The 24,880-nt window shown below is 41.1% G+C and overlaps 1 protein-coding gene and 1 long non-coding RNA gene across 5 annotated transcripts in view; one reads left to right on the top strand and one right to left on the bottom strand.

Moving 5' to 3' along the window:
- si:ch73-127m5.1 (neurotrypsin) overlaps positions 1-13,745 on the bottom strand; it is a 60,943-nt gene extending 47,198 nt beyond the window's left edge. For all 3 annotated transcript variants that reach the window (XR_009807715.1, XR_009807714.1, XM_061907441.1), the window contains exon 1: positions 13,604-13,745. Coding sequence is in view for 1 of the 3 variants with exons in the window: in XM_061907441.1 (XP_061763425.1) it covers positions 13,604-13,678 (75 nt within the window). In the remaining 2 variants the exon portion in view is untranslated. The remainder of the gene's footprint in view (positions 1-13,603) is intronic.
- The window catches only part of LOC133557178 (uncharacterized), a 50,845-nt gene that overhangs the window by 21,556 nt on the left and 4,409 nt on the right, over positions 1-24,880 (top strand). The window lies entirely within an intron of this gene.

A 24,880-nucleotide genomic window follows, 5' to 3' on the forward strand; every position in this document is an offset into this window, starting at 1 on the left:
AATTTTGCATAATTCACACAAGTTTGTTCATGACTACTGAGGACCTTTGGAGGAAAAAAAAGTTCAAATTAAATATGACATGTACCTCAGAATCATTTGGAAAGGTTTCCTTTTAGGGGACCTGTTTTTGTGTCCCCATACCGTCAGAGGTCCCCTAAAGGTGACTGTGTAAACCAGGGGTGTTCAAAGTGCAGCCTGGGTGGCCATTTGGGGCCCGCAGGTCATTCTTTAAAGGCCTACTGAAAGCCACTACTAGCGACCACGCAGTCTGATAGTTTATATATCAATGATGAAATATTAACATTGCAACACATGACAATACGGCCGCTTTAGTTTACTAAATTACAATTTTAAATTTCCCGCAGAGTTTCTTGTTGATAACGTCACGGAATGATGAGGCGTATGATGACGCCTTTTTGTTACGTGTCGGGTTGTAGCGGACATATTAGCCCTGGCCCAAACACGGCTAAAAGTCGTCTCTTTTCATCGCATAATTACACAGTAATTTGGACTTCGGTGTTGCTGAATCTTTTGCAATTTGTTCAATTAATAATGGAGACGTCAAAGAAGAATGCTGTTGGTGGAAAGCGGTGGATTGCAGCTGCCTTTAGCACCGAAACACAGCCGGTGTTTTTGTTTGTTGTGAAGCTTTAAGACAGAGCGGTCAAGCGAACATGTTTCTCTACAACAACCAGCAAGTTTTTGGATGGGAAAATTGTGATATTAAGTCGGCTCTGGTTTCAGTGGATTATGGGACTTCCTCCTCCAGCTCAAAAACGCAGCTGTGATCTTGGCTCCTCGGCTTCTCTGAGAGACACTGGCGTTCACTGCAGCCATCCGACTTTCAGGAATGACTTTACAATCTCACTAAAACACTATTAAAACAATAAGCAGATAAGGGATCTTCCAGAATTATCCTAGTAAATGTGTCTAATTACATCTAAAACGGTCCCCCTGCCGCCGCCTGGAGCCGTCGCTTTTTCTTTTTTTTTTCTTTCTTTTTTTTTGTGCTTCACTCTAACTTTCCTCATCCACAAATCTTCCATCCTCGCTCAGATTAATGGGGAAATTGTCGCTTTCTCGGTCCGAATAGCTCTTGCTGCTGGAGGCTCATATTATAAACAATGTTCAGATGTGAGGAGCTCTACAACCCGTGACGTCACACCCACATCGTCGGCTACTTCCGGTACAGGCAAGTTTTTTTTTTATTAGAGACCAAAAGTTGCGAACTTTATCGTGGATGTTCTCTACTAAATCCTTTCAGCAAAAATATGGCAATATCGCGAAATGATCAAGTATGACACATAGAATGGACCTGCTATCCCCGTTTAAATAAGAAAATCTCATTTCAGTAGGCACATTTTAAGAATACAGTTGAAAAAAATTAAAAACATAAAAAGTGGTATAAAAGAGCAAACAGGTGAATTGTAACAAAAAATGTTGCAATGCTTTAATAACACAAAGCTGCCATGCAGGCTGTTTCTTTCTCTAAAAATAATAATGAATCAAAATCAATGTCAATTTGAATTATTGACCTAATCAAGGCTTCAATTACGCCATTAAATATTCCACTTTGAGATATTTTTTGAGGAAAATGTTTCATATTTTATGTTTTGCCATATAAAAAACTGAGCTCCTTTTTTAAAGAAGGGCCTGAAACAAACAAATAAACAAACAAACAAAAACACAAACAGTAAAACTCAAAATTTACGGATATATCTGTAGTTGATCTCGAGATTATTGTGCTAAAAGTAAGCAGTAAAACAAATGTATAATTTATTTTTTAACACTTTAATAAGTAGGACACTTTTGGATCCCCAATTTTAGTGTGATTTGTTTAATTGTCATAGCTCGAAAAATAATAATAAATCAAAATCCAAAATTAAGGCTCTAATTATTATATAATCTCAAATATTCCACCTAAAAAAGTTATTGGGTGAAAATATTGCATATTTTCTGTTTTTTCCATTTTTTTTTTCCAAATGTTGATCTAGACATTTAAAACTTGAATAATAATGAAAATAATAATACTGAATAATGACAAATTTTTAATATTTTTTTCGACCAAAACCCTTTGGGGTCCCCGGGATCATAACTGAGTGGAGGCCTAAATGTATATTTTTTATACATATATAGTATTGGTTTTTCAAATAAAAATTATGAAAATGGCCCCCGCTTGCTTTGGTTGTTCATTGTGTGGCCCTCAGTGGAAAGTTTGGACACCCCTGGTATAACAGCGATGTCCCCAATAAGTCAGTATTGCCAGAACACACACACACTGTGTGCGAGGGTAAAAGTGATGACAGTGGCGTAGAAATACAAGAGGCTTCACCTTCTAAGTGCTGACACACACATCTAGTAGCAGCCATACCCCCATAATATCAGACAAAGGACATGTGACCTGGGCACATGAACACAGGCGCTAATATCTGCAATCATATCAATCACACGCTTCAATTAGGATGTTAATCTGTTGTGATGCTTGCACAGCTGGCGACACACACCATTCATACTCTAAGTCAGGGGTGCCCATTACGTCGATCGCGAGCTACCAGTCGACCGCGGGGGGTGTGTCAGTCGATCTCCAGCCAGGCTTTTAAAAAAAATAGACCTAAAAATGAGTGATCATCAATCTTCACCAAGACGTCACTTAAATGACATTCACGGTACCGGAGGGTCTTGTGAGATGACGCTGGCTGCTGCAAGATCATTATTATTAAAAATGACCGAGAGGAAGGCGAGAAACACTTTTTATTTCAACAGACTCTCGCGCCGTACCTTCCGTCAAAACTCTAAAGGCCGACTGCACATTTCCTATCTTCACAATAAAAGCCCTGCTTCATGCTGCCTGCGCTAACTAAATACAGAGTCTCGGAAAACTGGCGTGCACAAGTGATCCCTCAGAAAGCTGGCGTGCACATCACTTGTGCACGCAAACTTTCCGAGACTCTTATTTTGTTAGCGCAGGCAGCATGAAGCAGGGCTTTTATTGTGAAGATAGGAAATGTGCAGTCGGCCTTTAGAGTTTTGACGGAAGGGACGGCGCGAAAGTCTGTTGAAATAAAAAGTGTTTCTCGCCTTCCTCTCTGTCATTTTTTCATAATAATGAAGTGGCAGCAGCCAGCGTCATCTCACAAGACCCTCGGGTGCCATGAATGTCAATCAAGCAAGCTACGGAATTTGCCGCCAATGTTTTTCTTGTAAAGTGTGTGGAAGCTGGATGAATTAGATGCCAAAAACCAACCAATTTCATCTGGTATTGTACAGAAAGGACACATTTTTTTCTCCTCCATTTGAAAATGTGGGCGTTATCATCATTACTGTCTGATTCCAATCAATGCAAGTCATCAGAATCAGGTAATACACCAACTTATATTCTTGTCTTCGCGAAAGAAAGACATCTATATGTTACACATGCTTGTATTATCATTAAACACATTTAACTTGTTTACACAAATGTCTCTTTCATAAATAAATAAATATAAATGATATATATAAATGAGGTAGATCCCCTCGAGTTGGTCAATTGAAAAGTAGCTCGCCTGCAGAAAAAGTGTGGGCACCCCTGCTCTAAGTGTACATAATGAATGGGTGTCAGGTTCAAACACTGATGACATCTATTAAACAGACGAGAAGCAAGGAATCAAGCAGAGACAGAGTTAAATTTTGCTCATTGAGGAGAGACGTGTTTCAGGCTGTACTGTAGTTACAGATCCAAACTACGTTCTGAAAGTCCAACCCTTGTACTTCCTCTATTTATTTGGGAGGTCCCTGGTTACATCACTGAAACTGTCGTTGGGGGACGGGGGTAATCTCGACAGCTCCAGTTAGACAAAATATATGATTACCGTATTTCCTTGAATTGCCGCCGGGGCGCTAATTAATTTAAAACCTCTTCTCACTCGTGCGCTTACCAAAGGCATGCGGTAAAAGTAAGCATGCGCTAATTATTTTAAAACCTCGTCTCACCGGCACTTATCAAAGGCATGCAGTAAAAATTTGAGTGTGATGTAAGCTTGGACCTTAAATCCTACTGAATAGCTCTTAATCTTCTTCTCTTTATGCGATTTCAAATTACCGGTGTTGAAATCAGCCGCCTCCATTTTGAAAATGATGACAGGGGAAGTATCACTCGTGACGTCACGAGTTTGACCAGGCGGTAGTACTAAGCATGCGCTAATTATTTTGTGACGCGAGTTTGACCCGGCATACTATATGCCCTGCGGCAATTCAAGGAAATACGGTATACAAAAATGCAAATGTCTCTGCTCTGTCTGCTTCACGGTACTCGATGTTCGGCTTGGCAGTCAGCAGGCCGATTCTGGAAACAAACACTGATACGAAACTGGCTTGCAATCTTTTGGATTGCCATAGACAAAGAAAAATAACATTTCAGCACAATTGATAATAACTATAGTAATAGCCCTTAAGCATAAGAGTTGTGTGATAATATATACATAATTATTCTAACAGTACTCAAACTACCTAGAGGTAATGTTACAATTTTCAATGCCAACACAGCAATCGACTCAAAAAAACGCTCCAATGTGAGTAAAGTAAGGCTCCACTTTTCCAAAAAATGCGCTAGCTTGATACCAAAATACATTGGGTACAGCGTGGCGAGGTTGGGAGAGTGGCCTTGCCAGCAACCTGAGGGTTCCTGGTTCAACCCCCACCTTCTACCAACCTTGTCACGTCCGTTGTGTCCTTGATAGAGACACTTCACCCTTGCTCCTGATGGGTCGTGGTTATTAGCGCCTTGCAAGGCATTCAGCATAATTGATAATAACTATAGCAACGGCCTTTAAGCATAAGAATTGTGTGATAATACATAATTATTCTAACAATGGGGGATCAAAGTATTCAGTTAACGTATTTTCCGGACCATAGGGCTCACCGGATTATAAGGCGCACTGCTGATGAGCGGGTCTATTTTCATACAAAAGGCGCACGGGATTTTAGGGTGCAATAAACGGGTCATATTATGAACATGAACAATCATATCACAGTATCTGTAAAGTATTAGCCAACTTTTCATGTTTTGTTTGTACACAGCGAGCCAGACAACGTATGTACTGTAGTTGTACTAACAATCATGACGTGATGCGTCTATCATGATCGATATTATAATGATTCATTCGACGGACAGTTGTGTGTTTGATACAGCTGGCTGGGGGACATTTTCTTTTACCCGGTTGATTTAGGCAAGCACTCCATTTATGTCGAAATAGCTTAGGCCAAAGTTCCACGTTTACAGCGCCAAAGTCACTTTCACATCACTCTCCCGGCTTCCGTCTGCTCCGACGTCTCACCCTTCCTTTGTGCTGGCTTCTATAAGCAACAGTTCATCCTCCATATATTCAGATTCTAAAAGATAAGGTGATGAATCCTCATTTGTCCAAAAATAGCTGTCTTTGTTTTCTGTTACCAAGTCTGCCATGATTGGAACACACAATTGTTGCCGGAAGTTGGAAGTGCGCTGCTATGGAAACGGAAATAAATGCGCAGAGGAATTACCGTGTTTTACGGACCATAGGGCGCACCGGCTTATAAGGCGCACTGCCGATGAGCGGGTCTATTTTCATACAAAAGGCGCACCGGATTATATGGAGTCAAAATATGATTTTTTTTTTTTTTCCTCAATGTAAAAGACTTCTTCGTAGTCTATATAACATGTGATGATGGTTCTTTGGTCAAAATGTTGCATACATCCGTGATTTTTCAAAATGTTTTGAGGCAAGGCACATCTTTTGCATTGAAAAAATCCGGAGGCAGACCACCAGCAGAAAAAGTTAAAAAAATGAAACTCCTTATTTTGAGTTTTTTGGTGTTTTCCTGTGTGTAGTGCTTTAGTTCTTGTCTTGCGTTGTTATTTTTGTTATTTTGGTGGCCCTTCCTGTTTTGCTGGTGTTTTTCTGTAGCAGTTTCATGTCCATGTTCTTTATAGATAGTGTCTCCTGTCGAAGACGGGACACGCTTTTATTTGTACTCCATGAACTCGGAGGTGCTTCATCATGTTCGACGTGCACCCTCCTAAGCACGAAACAGTCCTGTCGCACGTGTTACATTTCGCCGATATTAAAATTTTTTTAGTAAAATAAAGCCACACTTTCGACCGTCGACGCCCGCTATCCATGCTTGACTGACTCGCTCGGCTACATAGGCTCAGCTATGCTAACACTTCTGGCAGTGGGCGCTTTTTCGTTGGTGTTCAGCGGCTTCTTTTTCCGGGTCGGCGGACTTTTTTTTTTTTCCGGTCGGCGGACAGGGTATCAACTAGGAATCGAAATTTAAACTTTTGAACGATTCCTGGAGAATCGGAAAGTTAGTCCCGGTTCCAATCGATACTCTATACTCGATACCCAACCCTACACACTAGTAGTTGAAAAAAACTGGCATAGATGATGTTTTACAGACCATCTTCAAGTTGCTTTCTGACAATCGCTTCTGGATGTGCCGTTTTGTGGGCGGTCTTATTTACGTGGCTCACCTTTGACAGCGTCTTCTTACCCTCATCTTTGTTGTAACGGTGTAGCGTGCAAGGACGGGGGTGGAAGAATTGTCAAAAAATGGAGATAACTGTTTTAACGAAATTCGTACTCTACTTCAATTACTAACGGAATATCATCTCCTCATCCGTGGCTCACTAACGCAAAAACAAGGCCGGAAATGTGTCCCGTGAAAAAACGTCCAACCGGAACTCTCTAATAACTAAAGTTCCTTGGGTGAATAATGTAAACTCACTACACCGGTATGTTTAAGTGCTTCCATAACAAGAAATAAGTTAGAATTTTACACTACTTTATATTAGAAATGGCAACAACAGAGGGTGAATAACAAGAAGCTTATTGACTACGGTATCGTCACGGACTACAGTGGAGGTAGTGCGCAAATTTCAGGACTTATGCAGCTCTCAAATACACATCAGAAGTTAACAGAAGGTAAGAAAAGTTTGTTTTGCATAATATTGTGAAACAAAACGCCAGATAATGTATCTGCCAATAGGTACCATTTTGCGGTCCTTATACACACACCGTAGTAATACTTTTATGTCTGACTACGTTAGCCGTAATTCGCCGACAATCCATCAAGCGGTGCGGCTTCCAAGTCGTACTAAAACATTTTGATGGATTTCTGAGCGCCGTGTGTAATGTTCTTTATTTTCAACAGAACATTTAAAGTTTTGGTGGTGTTTACTGGCGTCATATTGCAGTGTACACGTATCTCTTATGTGTGACTGCCATCTACCGGTCACACTTATTACAGCATGTACCAAATAAAATTGCTTCGATGTCGGTAAGCACAACCAGAATTATTGTGTACATTAGGCGCAGCGGGGTATAAGGCGCACTGTCGATTTTTGAGAAAATTAAAGGATTTTAAGTGCGCCTTATGGTCCGAAAAATACGGTACTTCATATAATGGCAAAAAATGAGAATTTAACTTCCTGTTGGTTTCCCGATACTTTGTCTGTGTGCTGTATATTTACTGTATGTGTCTAAACCTTTGCCCAAAAGTGCTTCATTCAGGAAAAATGGAATGGAATTGATTCATTTAAAATGCAGAAAAACATGAATCTTGTCAAACAAAGGAAGATCCCTTGAGCCAGGTTGCTATTTTCCACCTGTAGTCCCTGGGCAGGTAAGTCACATGACAGATGACAATATGATAAGAGTGTTGAATAAAAGTGATACGGTCATTAAATGATAACATATTCTTTAAATCGATTCACATTCAAACCGCGGTTTTTATTTACTCCGACTCCTAATTGATTCATAAATTTTGAAAATCGTTAAAAAAGAAATGATAATAGAAAAAACAAAAACATTTTTTAGCAATTTTTTTAAAGAGTCAATTTTTTGAGTTGAAAATATTAAACAACAGTTTTGTTGTTATATAATTATGATTATTATAGTTCATATAGCTGTTTTTATCATTTTTATTGTTTTATTAGTACATTATTTAATTTTGTACTATTATATTTATCTGTCTTCTCAATTGAATTGTAAAACTGTGATTAGCTTGGAAATTATGTTGCTCTCTTATCGTTTATTAGAATTATTACTGTAGAATGTTATAATTTTCATAAATATGATTTTAAAAACACATTTATAAAAAATTAAAAAAAAGCTCAACATCAGCAGCTAAGAGAAGCTTTTCTAACCTTTAACCAGTTTTTGTTATCATTCTTAAAATCCTTTTTTCCCCACAAAACTCTTCAGTGCACCTTATAACCAAGGACAGGAGTGGAAGAAGTGTCAAAAGATGGAGCTAGCTGTTTTAATGACACTCAGACTTTACCGGAACTCTCTAATAACTAAAGTTCCTTGGGTGAATAATGTAAACTCACTACGCCGGTATGTTTTAGCACTTTCATGGCGAGTTTACTGACTGTTATAAGTAAGAACTTTACACTACTTTATATTAGAAAAGGCAACAGCGGAGGATAAATGTCCCATAATAAGAAGAAAGAGGAAAAAAAAGGAGCTTAGCAACTACGGTGTTGCCACGGACTGCAAAGACAGAAGCGCATCATTTTTCATGACTTATACAGATCCCAAATACAGATCAGCAGATACCAGAAGGTAAGAAAAGTTGCTTTTACATAATATTACGAAACAAAATGCCAGATAATGTCTTACTTTATACAGGTAAATTTAATACGCCAATCCATCAAGCGGTGCAGCTTCCTAGCTCACCAAAGTCGTACTAAAACGTTTTGATGGATTTTTGTGCGCCGTGTGTAATGTATAATATAAACACATAAAATGTTGGTGTTGTTTACTTGAGTCATATTGCCATCATATTGCAGTCTACACGTATCACTTATGTTTGACTGCCATCTTCTGGTCACACTTATCATTACACTACGTACCAAATAAAATTGCTCCCATGCCGGTAAGCAAAACCAGGATTATTCCGTACATTAGGCGCACTCGTGCTAGCATTTGCTATGTAATGGAAAAGTGTGGGATAAAATAAACTCTGCTTCTTTCTGCTCCCTTTCCAACATGTTAAAAAGAAAAACTGGAAACTGTGATGTGTCGTGTTGTAATTGTTGGAAATAAACTCAAACCGTAACCATAACAGGTGGTGAAAAAGTCTATTACAAGTAAGTACTTCTGCAACAATTGCTAAGAATCACCGCTTTAGAGCGATGCCTGTTTTGACCTGCACTCTAACAAGGCATTAGCATGAACACATTTTGGGGTGTTGTTCTCCGAGCTGAATTGATTGGGGGAAAAGATGCCGAGCTCCTCTGCAGTGTGCTATTTCACCAAGACTAATTAAATTCCTGCTCACCCACCAACCCTCCATTTACCCCCCAATGTTCTGCACTAATGATTAAACACACACACACACGCACACACAGTTGTAATACACGAGCTACAGTGTGAAAAATGAATGTTGTTTAATGATTAATTGATTCTCTGATCTTTTTTTTTTTGAGGGTAAAGTCACAAGGTTAAAACCGACGATAACAATTTGGAGCTTGTAGGATCGCTAGAACGTGACAGCCGGACTGCAGCGGCATGCAGGTTTCACCCTGAGGGCGCACATAGGTTTAGCTCGGTTGGTAGAGTGGCCGTACCAGCAACTCGAGGGTTGCAGGTTCGATTCCCGCTTCTGCCAACCTAGTCACTGCCGTTGTGTCCTTGGGCAAGACACTTTACCCACCTGCTCCCAGTGCCACCCACACTGCTTTGAATGTAACTTAGATATTGGGTTTCACTATGTAAAGCACTTTGAGTCACTAGAGAAAAAGCGCTATATAAATATAATTCACTTCACTTCACCCCGCCTGATATCACACTAAAGTAGTGTTTTTCAACCACACTACCCAACCAACCACACGGCACACCAGATACAATCTTCCATATCAGTAGGCGGAAGCCTGTAGCTAATTGCTTTGTAGATCTAGGAAACATGGTTAGTCGTGATCACAATATGCAGGCGACAGCGGGAGGCAGTGTGCAGGTAAAAAGGTATCTACTGTTTAAAACCAAAATTAAACAAAAGGGGATTACCCCAAAGAAAAGTCATTGAAGCTTAGGTAAGGCTATACAAAACAAAACTAAAACCGAACTGGCAGCAAAATAAAAACAGAATGCTGGACGACAGCAAAGACTTACTGGCTTTCTTAACTGGAACCTTTCTGAGTTCCAGTTAAGAAAAATTACCAAAGACCTTATGGTCCAATTGAAAATAAATCCCCACAAGTGTGTGATAGAAAAAAGATTCCAGCATGTTCCCTTGAGTAACAAAATCCCATCAGGGAATTCAATTGCACACCACAGCAGACAAGGCACAATATTTTTTGGTCAGTATTTCTACAACAAATTAGCAACAATTTCCACTTTGGCTTAAATAGTTTTCTACTTTAATAAATGTGGAGCAAAGACGGCATCCACAGAGTATCCGAACATGACGTGAAAATCAACAATGTCCCCGCAAAGTAGGATATCAACAACTTAAATAGTCTTGATTGCTAAAACAAAGTTAGAATAAATGTGTAAGTTATCACACAACTCTTGTGCTTAAAGGCCATTGCTATTGTTATTGTCAGTTGTGCTGAAGTTGTACTTTTCTATCTGTGCAAAGGGACATTTTGCAATCTTCAATTGCGAGTCGTCTCGTATCAGTGTTTGTGTCCAGAACATCTGGTACCGTGACGCAGACAAAGCAGAGACAGGGCGATATCACGAGTGTCAGCACATTTCCATTTCTGAATAATCATATATTGCTGAAATGGCTGCTGAAATTACCCCCCTTCCTTCAGAAGCAGCCTCAGTGATGTAACCAGGGACCTCCCGAATGAATAGTGGAGTACGTGGGCTGTGCCTTAGAACAGTGGTCCCCAACCACCGCGGCCGCAGAAGAATTTTTTATTAATTTTTATAAATAAATTAAAAAAAAAATATGTATATATATATATATTTTTTTAAATTAAATCAACATAAGAAACACAATATACACTTACAATTAGTGCACCAACCACAAAAACCTCCCTTTTTAAATGACAAAAACGTCCCTTTTTCATGACAAAGGAAAAAAAAAAAAAGGGCAGGTGGTGACAGTACACAAGAGCTATAGTGATCCATGCTTGGTTATGCTTTAAAGTCATATCCAGCAATTGCGACGACTTTTTATTGTCTACTGAGTTTCATTTTTTAATGATTTCTGCTGGTGGTGCGCCTCTGGATTTTTTCAATGAAAAAAAATGTGCCTTTGCTCAGAAAAAGGTTGAAAACCACTGCTTTAATGATGAAGTGATTCCTTCATCATTTTTTGAGGGTAAAGTCCATCCGTCCATCCATTTCCTGCAGCTTATTCCCTATTGGGGGCGCTGGTTAAAACCGACAATAAGAATGTGTAGCTTTTGGGATGGCTGAACATGACATCTGGCCTGCAGCGGCGTGCAGGTTACACCCTGAGGGCGCACATGGGAGCACACCTCGCATGATATCACACTAAAGGGGAGGAAGGAGGCTGCACGGATTCAAGATCGTTACCGTGTCGCTTTAATTGGACAAGAGGCACACTTAATTGACTCAAGGGGCTTTTAATTCAATAGGGAAGATGAAATATTTTAAACACTGGGGAAAATATATATAAAAATATATAATATATTGTGCATAAGATATGCAAAATATAATATGCATAATATACAATATATAATGCATAATATATCAAATATAATGTGCATGAGAGCACTACAGACCACTAGAAGACAACCGTATGTGCACTAAAAATAAGAAAATAAAAGTATAGAAAAAATATATAAAATATATTGTGCATAAGATATGCATAATATAATATGCATAATGTATAATATATATAATGCATAAAATATAATGTGCATAGAGGCACTACAGACTAGAAAAAAACAGTATGTGCACAAAATAGAAGAAAATAAAGATATAGAAAAAAATTTATAAAATATATTGTGCATAATATATGAAATAAAATGTGCATAAGATCACTACAGACCACAAGAAGAAAACAGTATGTGCACAAAATAGGAGGAAATAAAGATCTAATTTCTCTGCCTTCTTTTTTTTAAATGCACTACTTGCCTGTCTTTTTTATCTAGTACTTTAATATTTTTATTTCTATTTAATCTGTTTCCGTTTATCTAGTGTTTTTAATGTTATTATTTCACTTTTAATTTTCTATTATATATTATAACTTTCTTTTTTCTTTTACTTTGTAGCACTTCGAGATTTTAACAAATATAAAGTGCGTTACTTTCGATGACTGTGTTACTGTTATTACATAGAAATTGTTTTAATATATATATTGTCTATAATATATAATATAAATAAGGCATAATATATCAAATATGATATGCATAAAAGCACTACAGACCACTGGAAGAAAACAGTATGTGCACAAAATAGAAGAAAATAAATACACAGAAAAAATATATAAAATATTTTGTGCTTAAGATATGCATAATATAATCTGCATAATATATCATTCATAATTTATAAATGGTTGATTTATACAGGCTAGTAAGGTAAAGTGTTGTACCTGACAAGTTTCGGCTACCTTGCTTCTGCAGCCTTCATCAGAGGTGAGAAGCAAGGTAGCCAAAAGTTGTCAGGAAACAACACTTTACCTTACTAGCCTGTATAAATCATCCATTTATAAATAAATACACGTCAGTAGGCTAAATGAACCTCTTCAACATATAATTCAATATATATCAAATATAATGTGCATAAGATCACTACAGACCACTAGAAAAAACAGTATGTGCACAAAATAGAAAAAAATAAAGATATACAAAAAATATATTGTGCATAAGATATGCATAATATAAAATGCATATTATATAAAGTATAATTTGTATAAGATCACTAGAAAAAAAGAGTAAGTGCACTAAATATAAGAAAATAAAGACATAATTTAAAAATATATATATATTGTACATAAGATATGCATAATATTATATGCATAATATACAATATTTAATGCATAATATATCAAATATAATGTGCATATGAGCACTACAGACCACTAGAAGAAAATATATTGTGCGTAAGATATGCATAATATAGATAATGCATAATATATCAAATATAATGTGGATAAGAGCACTACAGATCACGAGAAGAAAACAGTACGTGCACAAAATAGAGGAAAATAAAGACATGGATGCACATAAGCAGCATGCAGTAAAATGAAGACATCAAAAATGCATATAAACATAAAAAATGTTTGCAATAACCAAACAATTAAAAAGTCTTGGAAAAAAAATTGCAGCATGTGTTTATAAGAAACAATGTAATAGTTACCCCAGTATGGGTAAAACTACAGGACATGATAAGAAGTAAAAAATGAGACAATAAGACAATGGACTCTACTATAAAAATGGAGTGCATTTAGCCGTGAAGCACATAGTTCTGCTGGTAGATGCTTAACAACAAAGCTTCACTCTCCCTGCATTGATTTGTGGACACCATCAATGAAATCCATCACTCACACGCGTGGAAGAAAAGGCACCATCATCCTCCCCCTGCATCCCCCTCATCCTCCTCCCCACTCCACTATGCATACAGTATCAAATACAACACAGGGGGATAGAGGGTGGTCTTACCTGGCCGCAGCACACCGGCAGCCAGAAGCAGGCTCCCCCGATCAAGCACAACAGCCGCCGGCCACTGAGAGCCATCTTTTACCCGCCCTGCAGCTGCGTGTGTCCGGCAGAGCGCGCGCCGCTCCTCCGCTCCCGTGGCCGCGCGACCCAGCACGCCCCCTGCTGGAGGAGGAGGAGGATGACGATGATGATGATGCTGAGGAGGGGGGCGTTTAGGGAGGTAGAGCGCAGGGTGCGGCAGTAAAAAAAGGGGATGGAGATCATGCGGGCGCGCGCACGCACATGCATGCGCACCCGTGCAGTGGAGTGGAAATATGTTGAGCTCTGCAGAAAAATGTCCTCTTTTTTGCTCTCTGTATGCAAATTCATGTCAAATCTTAAACACCTCACTTTTATAACTTAAAGGCCTCCTGAAATGAGATGTTCTTATTTAAACGGGGACAACAGGTCCATTCTATGTGTCATACTGCATAATTTTGCCATATTTTTGCTGAAAGGATTCAGTAAAGAATATTGATGATAAAGTTCTCAACTCTTAGTCATTAATAGAAAGCCCTGCCTTTACCGGAAGTAGCAGACGATGACGTAGGGGTGTAACGGTACACAAAAATTTCGGTTCAATACGTACCTCGGTTTAGAGGTCACGGTTCAGTTCATTTTCGGTACAGTAAGAAATCAACAAAATATACATTTTTGGGTTATTTATTTACCAAATTTGTAAACAATGGCTTTATCCTTTTAACATTGGGAACATTATAATAATTCTGCCCACGTTAATCCACATTAAACTGCCTCAAGTTGTTGCTTTGATTAAATAAAATGACAAAACCTTTCTTCTACATATAAAAAGTTTAACATTAAACAGTTTCCATTGAAACTGTTTAATGTCAAGTCATCATGCTTAATTTATTACAGCATTTGGGAAGACTGTAGTTGACTTTTATTATGTAAATGTTGTATTTTTATCAACATGTGATAGCAGGGACCCTGCTATTCAAAACTAGGCTGCTAAATTACTAGTGATTCATGTAACTATAGCTGAAAAATAGTACAATTGCAATAGGAGAGACTATTCATCCCTAAACAAAAATGGAGTTCAATGAAATAACACAGACTCACACAAAAAAATGAGCTAACGTTACGCTAAAAGCTAATTAGCCCTCACCTCAAGCCTATACTGTGAGTGAGCCGAGCTGCAGTTTAAGTTTCTAGAAGGTCAACGGGCTCATAGTGATGTTAGTAATAGTTGTGACTGGGAAGTGTTTAGTATAATTTGGGTATAGTCCGCTCCTCCACTGCTAGACGAATATCTGCTCGACGCTAAAGCATTGACTACATCGTTCTGAAGTCTGAATACGCACTACTGATTGGCTGTTACATCGTTCTGAATACGCACTGCTGATTGGCTTTGTATGTAACCAATCAGATGGTTGTGTGGGCGGGACAATGAGGCAGAGACAGGGGCAGAAAGCAGAGCAGCTTGTGAAGACTTCAGCTTCCGAAGTTGTCCGAAACCCCCGTACCAAAACGGTTGGATACAAATACACGTACCGTTACACCCCTACGATGGCGTCACCCGGTTGAGGGCTCCTCACATTGTTTTTAATGGGAGCCTCCAACAAAAACAGCTATTTGGACCGAGAAAACGACAATTCCCCCATTAATTTGAGCAACAATGAAAGATTTGTGTTTGAGGATATTGATAGCGACGGACTAGAAAAGAAAAGAAAAAAAAATCAAGGTTAAAAAAAGAAAAAGGCGATTATATTGGGATGGATTCGGATGTTTTTAGACACATTTACTAGGATAAGTCTGGGAAATCCCTTATCTTTTTATTGTGTTGCTAGTGTTTTAGTGAGTTAAATAGTACCTGATAGTCGGAAGTGTGTGTCACGGGTGTCTTGAGGACAGTGTCTGATGGAAGTCAACGGCAGCTTTATGGACGGCACACGCTCAGCTGATCTCTGGTAAGTGGCGACTTTTTACCACAATTTTCTCACCGAAAACTGCTGGTTGACATTTGGTCGGGATCCATGTTTGCTTGACCGCTCTGATCCATAGGAAAGCTTCACCTCCGGGAATTTTAAACAAGGAATCACCGTGTGTTTGTGTGGCTAAAGGCTAAAGCTTCCCAACTCCATCTTTCTACTTTGACGTCTCCATTATTAATTGAACAAATTGCAAAAGATTCAGCAACACAGATGTCCAGAATACTGTGTAATTATGAAGTTAAAGCAGACGACTTTTAGCTGTGTGTGTGTGCGCAGCGCTAATATTTCCTAACAGTCCGTGACGTCACGCGTACACGTCATCATTCCGCGACGTTTTCAACAAGAAATTCCCGGGAAATTTAAAATTGCAATTTAGTAAACTAAAGCGGCCGTATTGTCATGTGTTGCAATGTTAATATTTCATCATTGATATATAAACTATCAGACTGCGTGGTCGCTAGTAGTGGCTTTCAGTAGGACTTTAACTGTCATAAATACAGTCTTGCTCAAAAGTTTACATACACTTGTGGAGAACATTCAAGTTCATTTTAAAGTTGTCACACATACACTATAGGTGTGGCGAAATGATTCTCTGCATTTGACCCACCACCCTTGATCACCCCCTTGGAGGTGAGGTGAGGAGAGCAGTGGGCAGCAGCGGTGGCCGCGCCCGGGAATCATTTTGGGTGATTTAACCCCCAATTCCAGCACTTGATGTGCTGAGTGCCAAGCAGGGAGGTAAAGGCCAGAGGTGGGTAGAGAGACAGAAATTGTACTCAAGAGTACTGTTTGTTACCTTAGAGCAGTGCTTCTCAACCTTTTTTCAGTGATGTACCCCCTGTGAACATGTTTTTAATTCAAGTACCCCCTAATCAGAACAAAGCATTTTTGGTTGAAAAAAAGAGATAAAGAAGTAAAATACAGCACTATGTCATCAGTTTCTGATTTATTAAATTGTTAAACAGTGCAAAATATTGCTCATTTGTTGTGGTCTTTCTTCAACTATTGGGAAAAAAAGATATAAAAATAACTAAAAACTTGTTGAAAAATAAACAAGTGATTCAATTATAAAAAAAGATATCGACACATAAAAGTAATCATCAACTTAAAGTGTCCTCTTTGGGGATTGTAATAGAGATCCATCTGGATTCTTTGAACTTACTTCTAAACATTTCTTCACAAAAAAAGAAATGTTTAACATCAATATTTATGGAACATGTCCACAAAAATCTAGCTGTCAACACTGAATATTGCATTGTTGCATTTTCTTACATTCATGTTTTGTTGAAGTATTATTCAATAAATATATTTATAAAGGATATTTGAATTGTTGCTTTTCTTAGAATATTTTTGAAAAATCTGACGTACCCCTTGGCATACCTCCAAGTACCCCCGTTTGACAACCACTGCACTAGAGTATTACTCAAGTAAAAGTAAGGAGTAGTCACCAAATATTTACTTGAGTAAAAGTAAAAAGTATGTTGTGAAAAAACTACTCAAGTAATTTCATGAAAGAACCAAACTCCATGAATGTTTTTTTCTGAGCAACAAGTATGTGCTCCAATCACTCTATCACAACAAAAATGATAGTTGTAGAAATGATTGGAAAGTCAAGACAGCCATGACATCATCTTCTTTACAAGTGGATGTAAACTTTTGACCAGGACTGTATGTTTAGTCACATGTGACCTTTGTAATTGAACCCATGCAGAGTAAAGAAGCAATACGTGGCTGCTGTTACCATCTCATCATATACAGCACCAATTGCTGCTACTCTGGTGTGTGTTCCTAAATGTTCAGTGTTTTTGATAATACCATTTCATTTCCTGTTGGAAATACTATCAACGGTAACATGTAAGCCAAAAAAAAACAACTTTACTATCTGTAAAATTTCAGAATGTGCTTGTTCTAACAAAAAAAAAATCCAGAAGTTGTCTCTATTTTTAAGTTATCGTGCTGTGAATTTACCAGTCCGGCCCACTTGGGAGTAAATATTTTCTGCATGTGGCCCCCGATCTCAAGTGAGTTTGACACCCCTGCTCTAACTACTAAGCCACTTTGGGGTGTATTTTGAGTCAATTGGCATTTTTTTTAAACTTTTTTTAATCCATGAGATGGCAGATGAGCATTATATGAGAACAGTATCAGGGCAGTGACAGTACATCTAGTGAGTGTGCCACACGCTCACCTGTTTGTTACTCCTCACTACTATGAAACAGCGACACAGTATCAGGGTAGTGACAGTACATCTAGTGAGTGTGCCACACGCTCACCTGTTTGTTACTCCTCACTACTATGAAACAGCGACACAGTATCAGGGCAGTGACAGTACATCTAGTGAGTGTGCCACACACTCACCTGTTTGTTACTCCTCACTACTATGAAACAGCGACACAGTATCAGGGCAGTGGCAGTACATCTAGTGAGTGTGCCACACGCTCACCTGTTTGTTACTCCTCAGTACTATGAAACAGCGACACAGTATCAGGGCAGTGACAATACATCTAGTGAGTGTGCCACACGCTCACCTGTTTGTTACTCCTCACTACTATGAAACAGCGACACAGTATCAGGGCAGTGGCAGTACATCTAGTGAGTGTGCCACACGCTCACCTGTTTGTTACTCCTCACTACTATGAAACAGCGACACAGTATCAGGACAGTGACAGTACATCTAGTGAGTGTGCCACACGCTCACCTGTTTGTTACTCCTCAGTACTATGAAACAGCGACACAGTATCAGGGCAGTGACAATACATCTAGTGAGTGTGCCACACGCTCACCTGTTTGTTACTCCTCACTACTATGAAACAGCGACACAGTATCAGGGCAGTGACAGTACATCTAGTGAGTGTGCCACACACTCACCTGTTTGTTACTCCTCACTACTATGAAACAGCGACACAGTATCAGGGCAGTGACAGTACATCTAGTGAGTGTGCCACACGCTCACCTGTTTGTTACTCCTCACTACTATGAAACAGCGACACAGTATCAGGGCAGTGACAGTACATCTAGTGAGTGTGCCACACGCTCACCTGTTTGTTACTCCTCACTACTATGAAACAGCGACACAGTATCAGGGCAGTGACCGTACATCTAGTGAGTGTGCCACACGCTCACCTGTTTGTTACTCCTCACTACTATGAAACAGCGACACAGTATCAGGGCAGTGACAGTACATCTAGTGAGTGTGCCACACGCTCACCTGTTTGTTACTCCTCACTACTATGAAACAGCGACACAGTATCAGGGCAGTGACAGTACATCTAGTGAGTGTGCCACACGCTCACCTGTTTGTTACTCCTCACTACTATGAAACAGCGACACAGTATCAGGGTAGTGACAGTACATCTAGTGAGTGTGCCACACGCTCACCTGTTTGTTACTCCTCACTACTATGAAACAGCGACACAGTATCAGGGCAGTGACAGTACATCTAGTGAGTGTGCCACACGCTCACCTGTTTGTTACTCCTCACTACTATGAAACAGCGACACAGTATCAGGGCAGTGACAGTACATCTAGTGAGTGTGCCACACGCTCACCTGTTTGTTACTCCTCACTACTATGAAACAGCGACACAGTATCAGGGCAGTGACAGTACATCTAGTGAGTGTGCCACACGCTCACCTGTTTGTTACTCCTCACTACTATGAAACAGCGACACAGTATCAGGGCAGTGACAGTACATCTAGTGAGTGTGCCACACACTCACCTGTTTGTTACTCCTCAGTACTATGAAACAGCGACACAGTATCAGGGCAGTGACAGTACATCTAGTGAGTGTGCCACACGCTCACCTGTTTGTTACTCCTCACTACTATGAAACAGCGACACAGTATCAGGGCAGTGACAGTACATGTAGTGAGTGTGCCACACGCTCACCTGTTTGTTACTCCTCACTACTATGAAACAGCGACACAGTATCAGGGCAGTGACAGTACATGTAGTGAGTGTGCCACACGCTCACCTGTTTGTTACTCCTCACTACTATGAAACAGCGACACAGTATCAGGGCAGTGACAGTACATGTAGTGAGTGTGCCACACGCTCACCTGTTTGTTACTCCTCACTACTATGAAACAGCGACACAGTATCAGGGCAGTGACAGTACATCTAGTGAGTGTGCCACACGCTCACCTGTTTGTTACTCCTCACTACTATGAAACAGCGACACAGTATCAGGGCAGTGACAGTACATGTAGTGAGTGTGCCACACGCTCACCTGTTTGTTACTCCTCACTACTATGAAACAGCGACACAGTATCAGGGCAGTGACAGTACATCTAGTGAGTGTGCCACACGCTCACCTGTTTGTTACTCCTCACTACTATGAAACAGCGACACAGTATCAGGGCAGTGACAGTACATCTAGTGAGTGTGCCACACACTCACCTGTTTGTTACTCCTCAGTACTATGAAACAGCGACACAGTATCAGGGCAGTGACAGTACATCTAGTGAGTGTGCCACACGCTCACCTGTTTGTTACTCCTCACTACTATGAAACAGCGACACAGTATCAGGGCAGTGACAGTACATGTAGTGAGTGTGCCACACGCTCACCTGTTTGTTACTCCTCACTACTATGAAACAGCGACACAGTATCAGGGCAGTGACAGTACATGTAGTGAGTGTGCCACACGCTCACCTGTTTGTTACTCCTCACTACTATGAAACAGCGACACAGTATCAGGGCAGTGACAGTACATCTAGTGAGTGTGCCACACGCTCACCTGTTTGTTACTCCTCACTACTATGAAACAGCGACACAGTATCAGGGCAGTGACAGTACATCTAGTGAGTGTGCCACACGCTCACCTGTTTGTTACTCCTCAGTACTATGAAACAGCGACACAGTATCAGGGCAGTGGCAATACATCTAGTGAGTGTGCCACACGCTCACCTGTTTGTTACTCCTCACTACTATGAAACAGCGACACAGTATCAGGGCAGTGGCAATACATCTAGTGAGTGTGCCACATGCTCACCTGTTTGTTACTCCTCACTACTATGAAACAGCGACACAGTATCAGGGCAGTGACAGTACATCTAGTGAGTGTGCCACACGCTCACCTGTTTGTTACTCCTCACTACTATGAAACAGCGACACAGTATCAGGGCAGTGACAGTACATCTAGTGAGTGTGCCACACGCTCACCTGTTTGTTACTCCTCACTACTATGAAACAGCGACACAGTATCAGGGCAGTGACAGTACATCTAGTGAGTGTGCCACACGCTCACCTGTTTGTTACTCCTCACTACTATGAAACAGCGACACAGTATCAGGGCAGTGACAGTACATCTAGTGAGTGTGCCACACGCTCACCTGTTTGTTACTCCTCACTACTATGAAACAGCGACACAGTATCAGGGCAGTGGCAATACATCTAGTGAGTGTGCCACACACTCACCTGTTTGTTACTCCTCACTACTATGAAACAGCGACACAGTATCAGGGCATAGACAGTACATGTAGTGAGTGTGCCACACGCTCACCTGTTTGTTACTCCTCACTACTATGAAACAGCGACACAGTATCAGGGCAGTGACAATACATCTAGTGAGTGTGCCACACGCTCACCTGTTTGTTACTCCTCACTACTATGAAACAGCGACACAGTATCAGGGCAGTGACAATACATCTAGTGAGTGTGCCACACGCTCACCTGTTTGTTACTCCTGACTACTATGAAACAGCGACACAGTATCAGGGCAGTGACAGTACATCTAGTGAGTGTGCCACACACTCACCTGTTTGTTACTCCTCACTACTATGAAACAGCGACACAGTATCAGGACAGTGACAGTACATCTAGTGAGTGTGCCACACACTCACCTGTTTGTTACTCCTCACTACTATGAAACAGCGACACAGTATCAGGGCAGTGGCAATACATCTAGTGAGTGTGCCACACGCTCACCTGTTTGTTACTCCTCACTACTATGAAACAGCGACACAGTATCAGGGCAGTGACAGTACATCTAGTGAGTGTGCCACACGCTCACCTGTTTGTTACTCCTCACTACTATGAAACAGCGACACAGTATCAGGGCAGTGGCAATACATCTAGTGAGTGTGCCACACGCTCACCTGTTTGTTACTCCTCACTACTATGAAACAGCGACACAGTATCAGGGCAGTGACAGTACATCTAGTGAGTGTGCCACACGCTCACCTGTTTGTTACTCCTCAGTACTATGAAACAGCGACACAGTATCAGGGCAGTGGCAATACATCTAGTGAGTGTGCCACACGCTCACCTGTTTGTTACTTCTCACTACTATGAAACAGCGACACAGTATCAGGGCAGTGGCAATACATCTAGTGAGTGTGCCACACGCTCACCTGTTTGTTACTCCTCACTACTATGAAACAGCGACACAGTATCAGGACAGTGACAATACATCTAGTGAGTGTGCCACACGCTCACCTGTTTGTTACTCCTCACTACTATGAAACAGCGACACAGTATCAGGGCAGTGACAGTACATCTAGTGAGTGTGCCACACGCTCACCTGTTTGTTACTCCTCACTACTATGAAACAGCGACACAGTATCAGGGCAGTGACAGTACATCTAGTGAGTGTGCCACACGCTCACCTGTTTGTTACTCCTCACTACTATGAAACAGCGACACAGTATCAGGGCAGTGACAATACATCTAGTGAGTGTGCCACACGCTCACCTGTTTGTTACTCCTCACTACTATGAAACAGCGACACAGTATCAGGGCAGTGACAGTACATCTAGTGAGTGTGCCACACGCTCACCTGTTTGTTACTCCTCACTACTATGAAACAGCGACACAGTATCAGGGCAGTGACAGTACATCTAGTGAGTGTGCCACACGCTCACCTGTTTGTTACTCCTCACTACTATGAAACAGCGACACAGTATCAGGGCAGTGACAATACATCTAGTGAGTGTGCCACACGCTCACCTGTTTGTTACTCCTCACTACTATGAAACAGCGACACAGTATCAGGGCAGTGACCGTACATCTAGTGAGTGTGCCACACGCTCACCTGTTTGTTACTCCTCACTACTATGAAACAGCGACACAGTATCAGGGCAGTGACAGTACATCTAGTGAGTGTGCCACACGCTCACCTGTTTGTTACTCCTCACTACTATGAAACAGCGACACAGTATCAGGGCAGTGACAGTACATCTAGTGAGTGTGCCACACGCTCACCTGTTTGTTACTCCTCACTACTATGAAACAGCGACACAGTATCAGGGCAGTGACAGTACATCTAGTGAGTGTGCCACACGCTCACCTGTTTGTTACTCCTCACTACTATGAAACAGCGACACAGTATCAGGGCAGTGACAGTACATCTAGTGAGTGTGCCACACGCTCACCTGTTTGTTACTCCTCACTACTATGAAACAGCGACACAGTATCAGGGCAGTGACCGTACATCTAGTGAGTGTGCCACACGCTCACCTGTTTGTTACTCCTCACTACTATGAAACAGCGACACAGTATCAGGGCAGTGACAGTACATCTAGTGAGTGTGCCACACGCTCACCTGTTTGTTACTCCTCACTACTATGAAACAGCGACACAGTATCAGGGTAGTGACAGTACATCTAGTGAGTGTGCCACACGCTCACCTGTTTGTTACTCCTGACTACTATGAAACAGCGACACAGTATCAGGGCAGTGACAGTACATCTAGTGAGTGTGCCACACGCTCACCTGTTTGTTACTCCTCACTACTATGAAACAGCGACACAGTATCAGGGCAGTGACAGTACATCTAGTGAGTGTGCCACACGCTCACCTGTTTGTTACTCCTCACTACTATGAAACAGCGACACAGTATCAGGGCAGTGACCGTACATCTAGTGAGTGTGCCACACGCTCACCTGTTTGTTACTCCTCACTACTATGAAACAGCGACACAGTATCAGGGTAGTGACAATACATCTAGTGAGTGTGCCACACGCTCACCTGTTTGTTACTCCTCACTACTATGAAACAGCGACACAGTATCAGGGCAGTGACAGTACATCTAGTGAGTGTGCCACACGCTCACCTGTTTGTTACTCCTCACTACTATGAAACAGCGACACAGTATCAGGACAGTGACAGTACATCTAGTGAGTGTGCCACACGCTCACCTGTTTGTTACTCCTCACTACTATGAAACAGCGACACAGTATCAGGACAGTGACAGTACATCTAGTGAGTGTGCCACACGCTCACCTGTTTGTTACTCCTCACTACTATGAAACAGCGACACAGTATCAGGGCAGTGACAGTACATCTAGTGAGTGTGCCACACGCTCACCTGTTTGTTACTCCTCACTACTATGAAACAGCGACACAGTATCAGGGCAGTGACCGTACATCTAGTGAGTGTGCCACACGCTCACCTGTTTGTTACTCCTCACTACTATGAAACAGTGACACAGTATCAGGGCAGTGACCGTACATCTAGTGAGTGTGCCACACGCTCACCTGTTTGTTACTCCTCACTACTATGAAACAGCGACACAGTATCAGGGCAGTGACCGTACATCTAGTGAGTGTGCCACACGCTCACCTGTTTGTTACTCCTCACTACTATGAAACAGCGACACAGTATCAGGGCAGTGACAGTACATCTAGTGAGTGTGCCACACGCTCACCTGTTTGTTACTCCTCACTACTATGAAACAGCGACACAGTATCAGGGCAGTGACAGTACATCTAGTGAGTGTGCCACACACTCACCTGTTTGTTACTCCTCACTACTATGAAACAGCGACACAGTATCAGGGCAGTGACAGTACATCTAGTCAGTGTGCCACACGCTCACCTGTTTGTTACTCCTCACTACTATGAAACAGCGACACAGTATCAGGGCAGTGACAGTACATCTAGTGAGTGTGCCACACGCTCACCTGTTTGTTACTCCTCACTACTATGAAACAGCGACACAGTATCAGGGCAGTGACAGTACATCTAGTGAGTGTGCCACACGCTCACCTGTTTGTTACTCCTCACTACTATGAAACAGCGACACAGTATCAGGGCAGTGACAGTACATCTAGTGAGTGTGCCACACGCTCACCTGTTTGTTACTCCTCACTACTATGAAACAGCGACACAGTATCAGGGCAGTGACAGTACATCTAGTGAGTGTGCCACACGCTCACCTGTTTGTTACTCCTCACTACTATGAAACAGCGACACAGTATCAGGGCAGTGACAGTACATCTAGTGAGTGTGCCACACGCTCACCTGTTTGTTACTCCTCACTACTATGAAACAGCGACACAGTATC

Source organism: Nerophis ophidion, linkage group LG08 (genome assembly GCF_033978795.1).
Source record: "Nerophis ophidion isolate RoL-2023_Sa linkage group LG08, RoL_Noph_v1.0, whole genome shotgun sequence".
Taxonomy (NCBI): domain Eukaryota; kingdom Metazoa; phylum Chordata; class Actinopteri; order Syngnathiformes; family Syngnathidae; genus Nerophis; species Nerophis ophidion.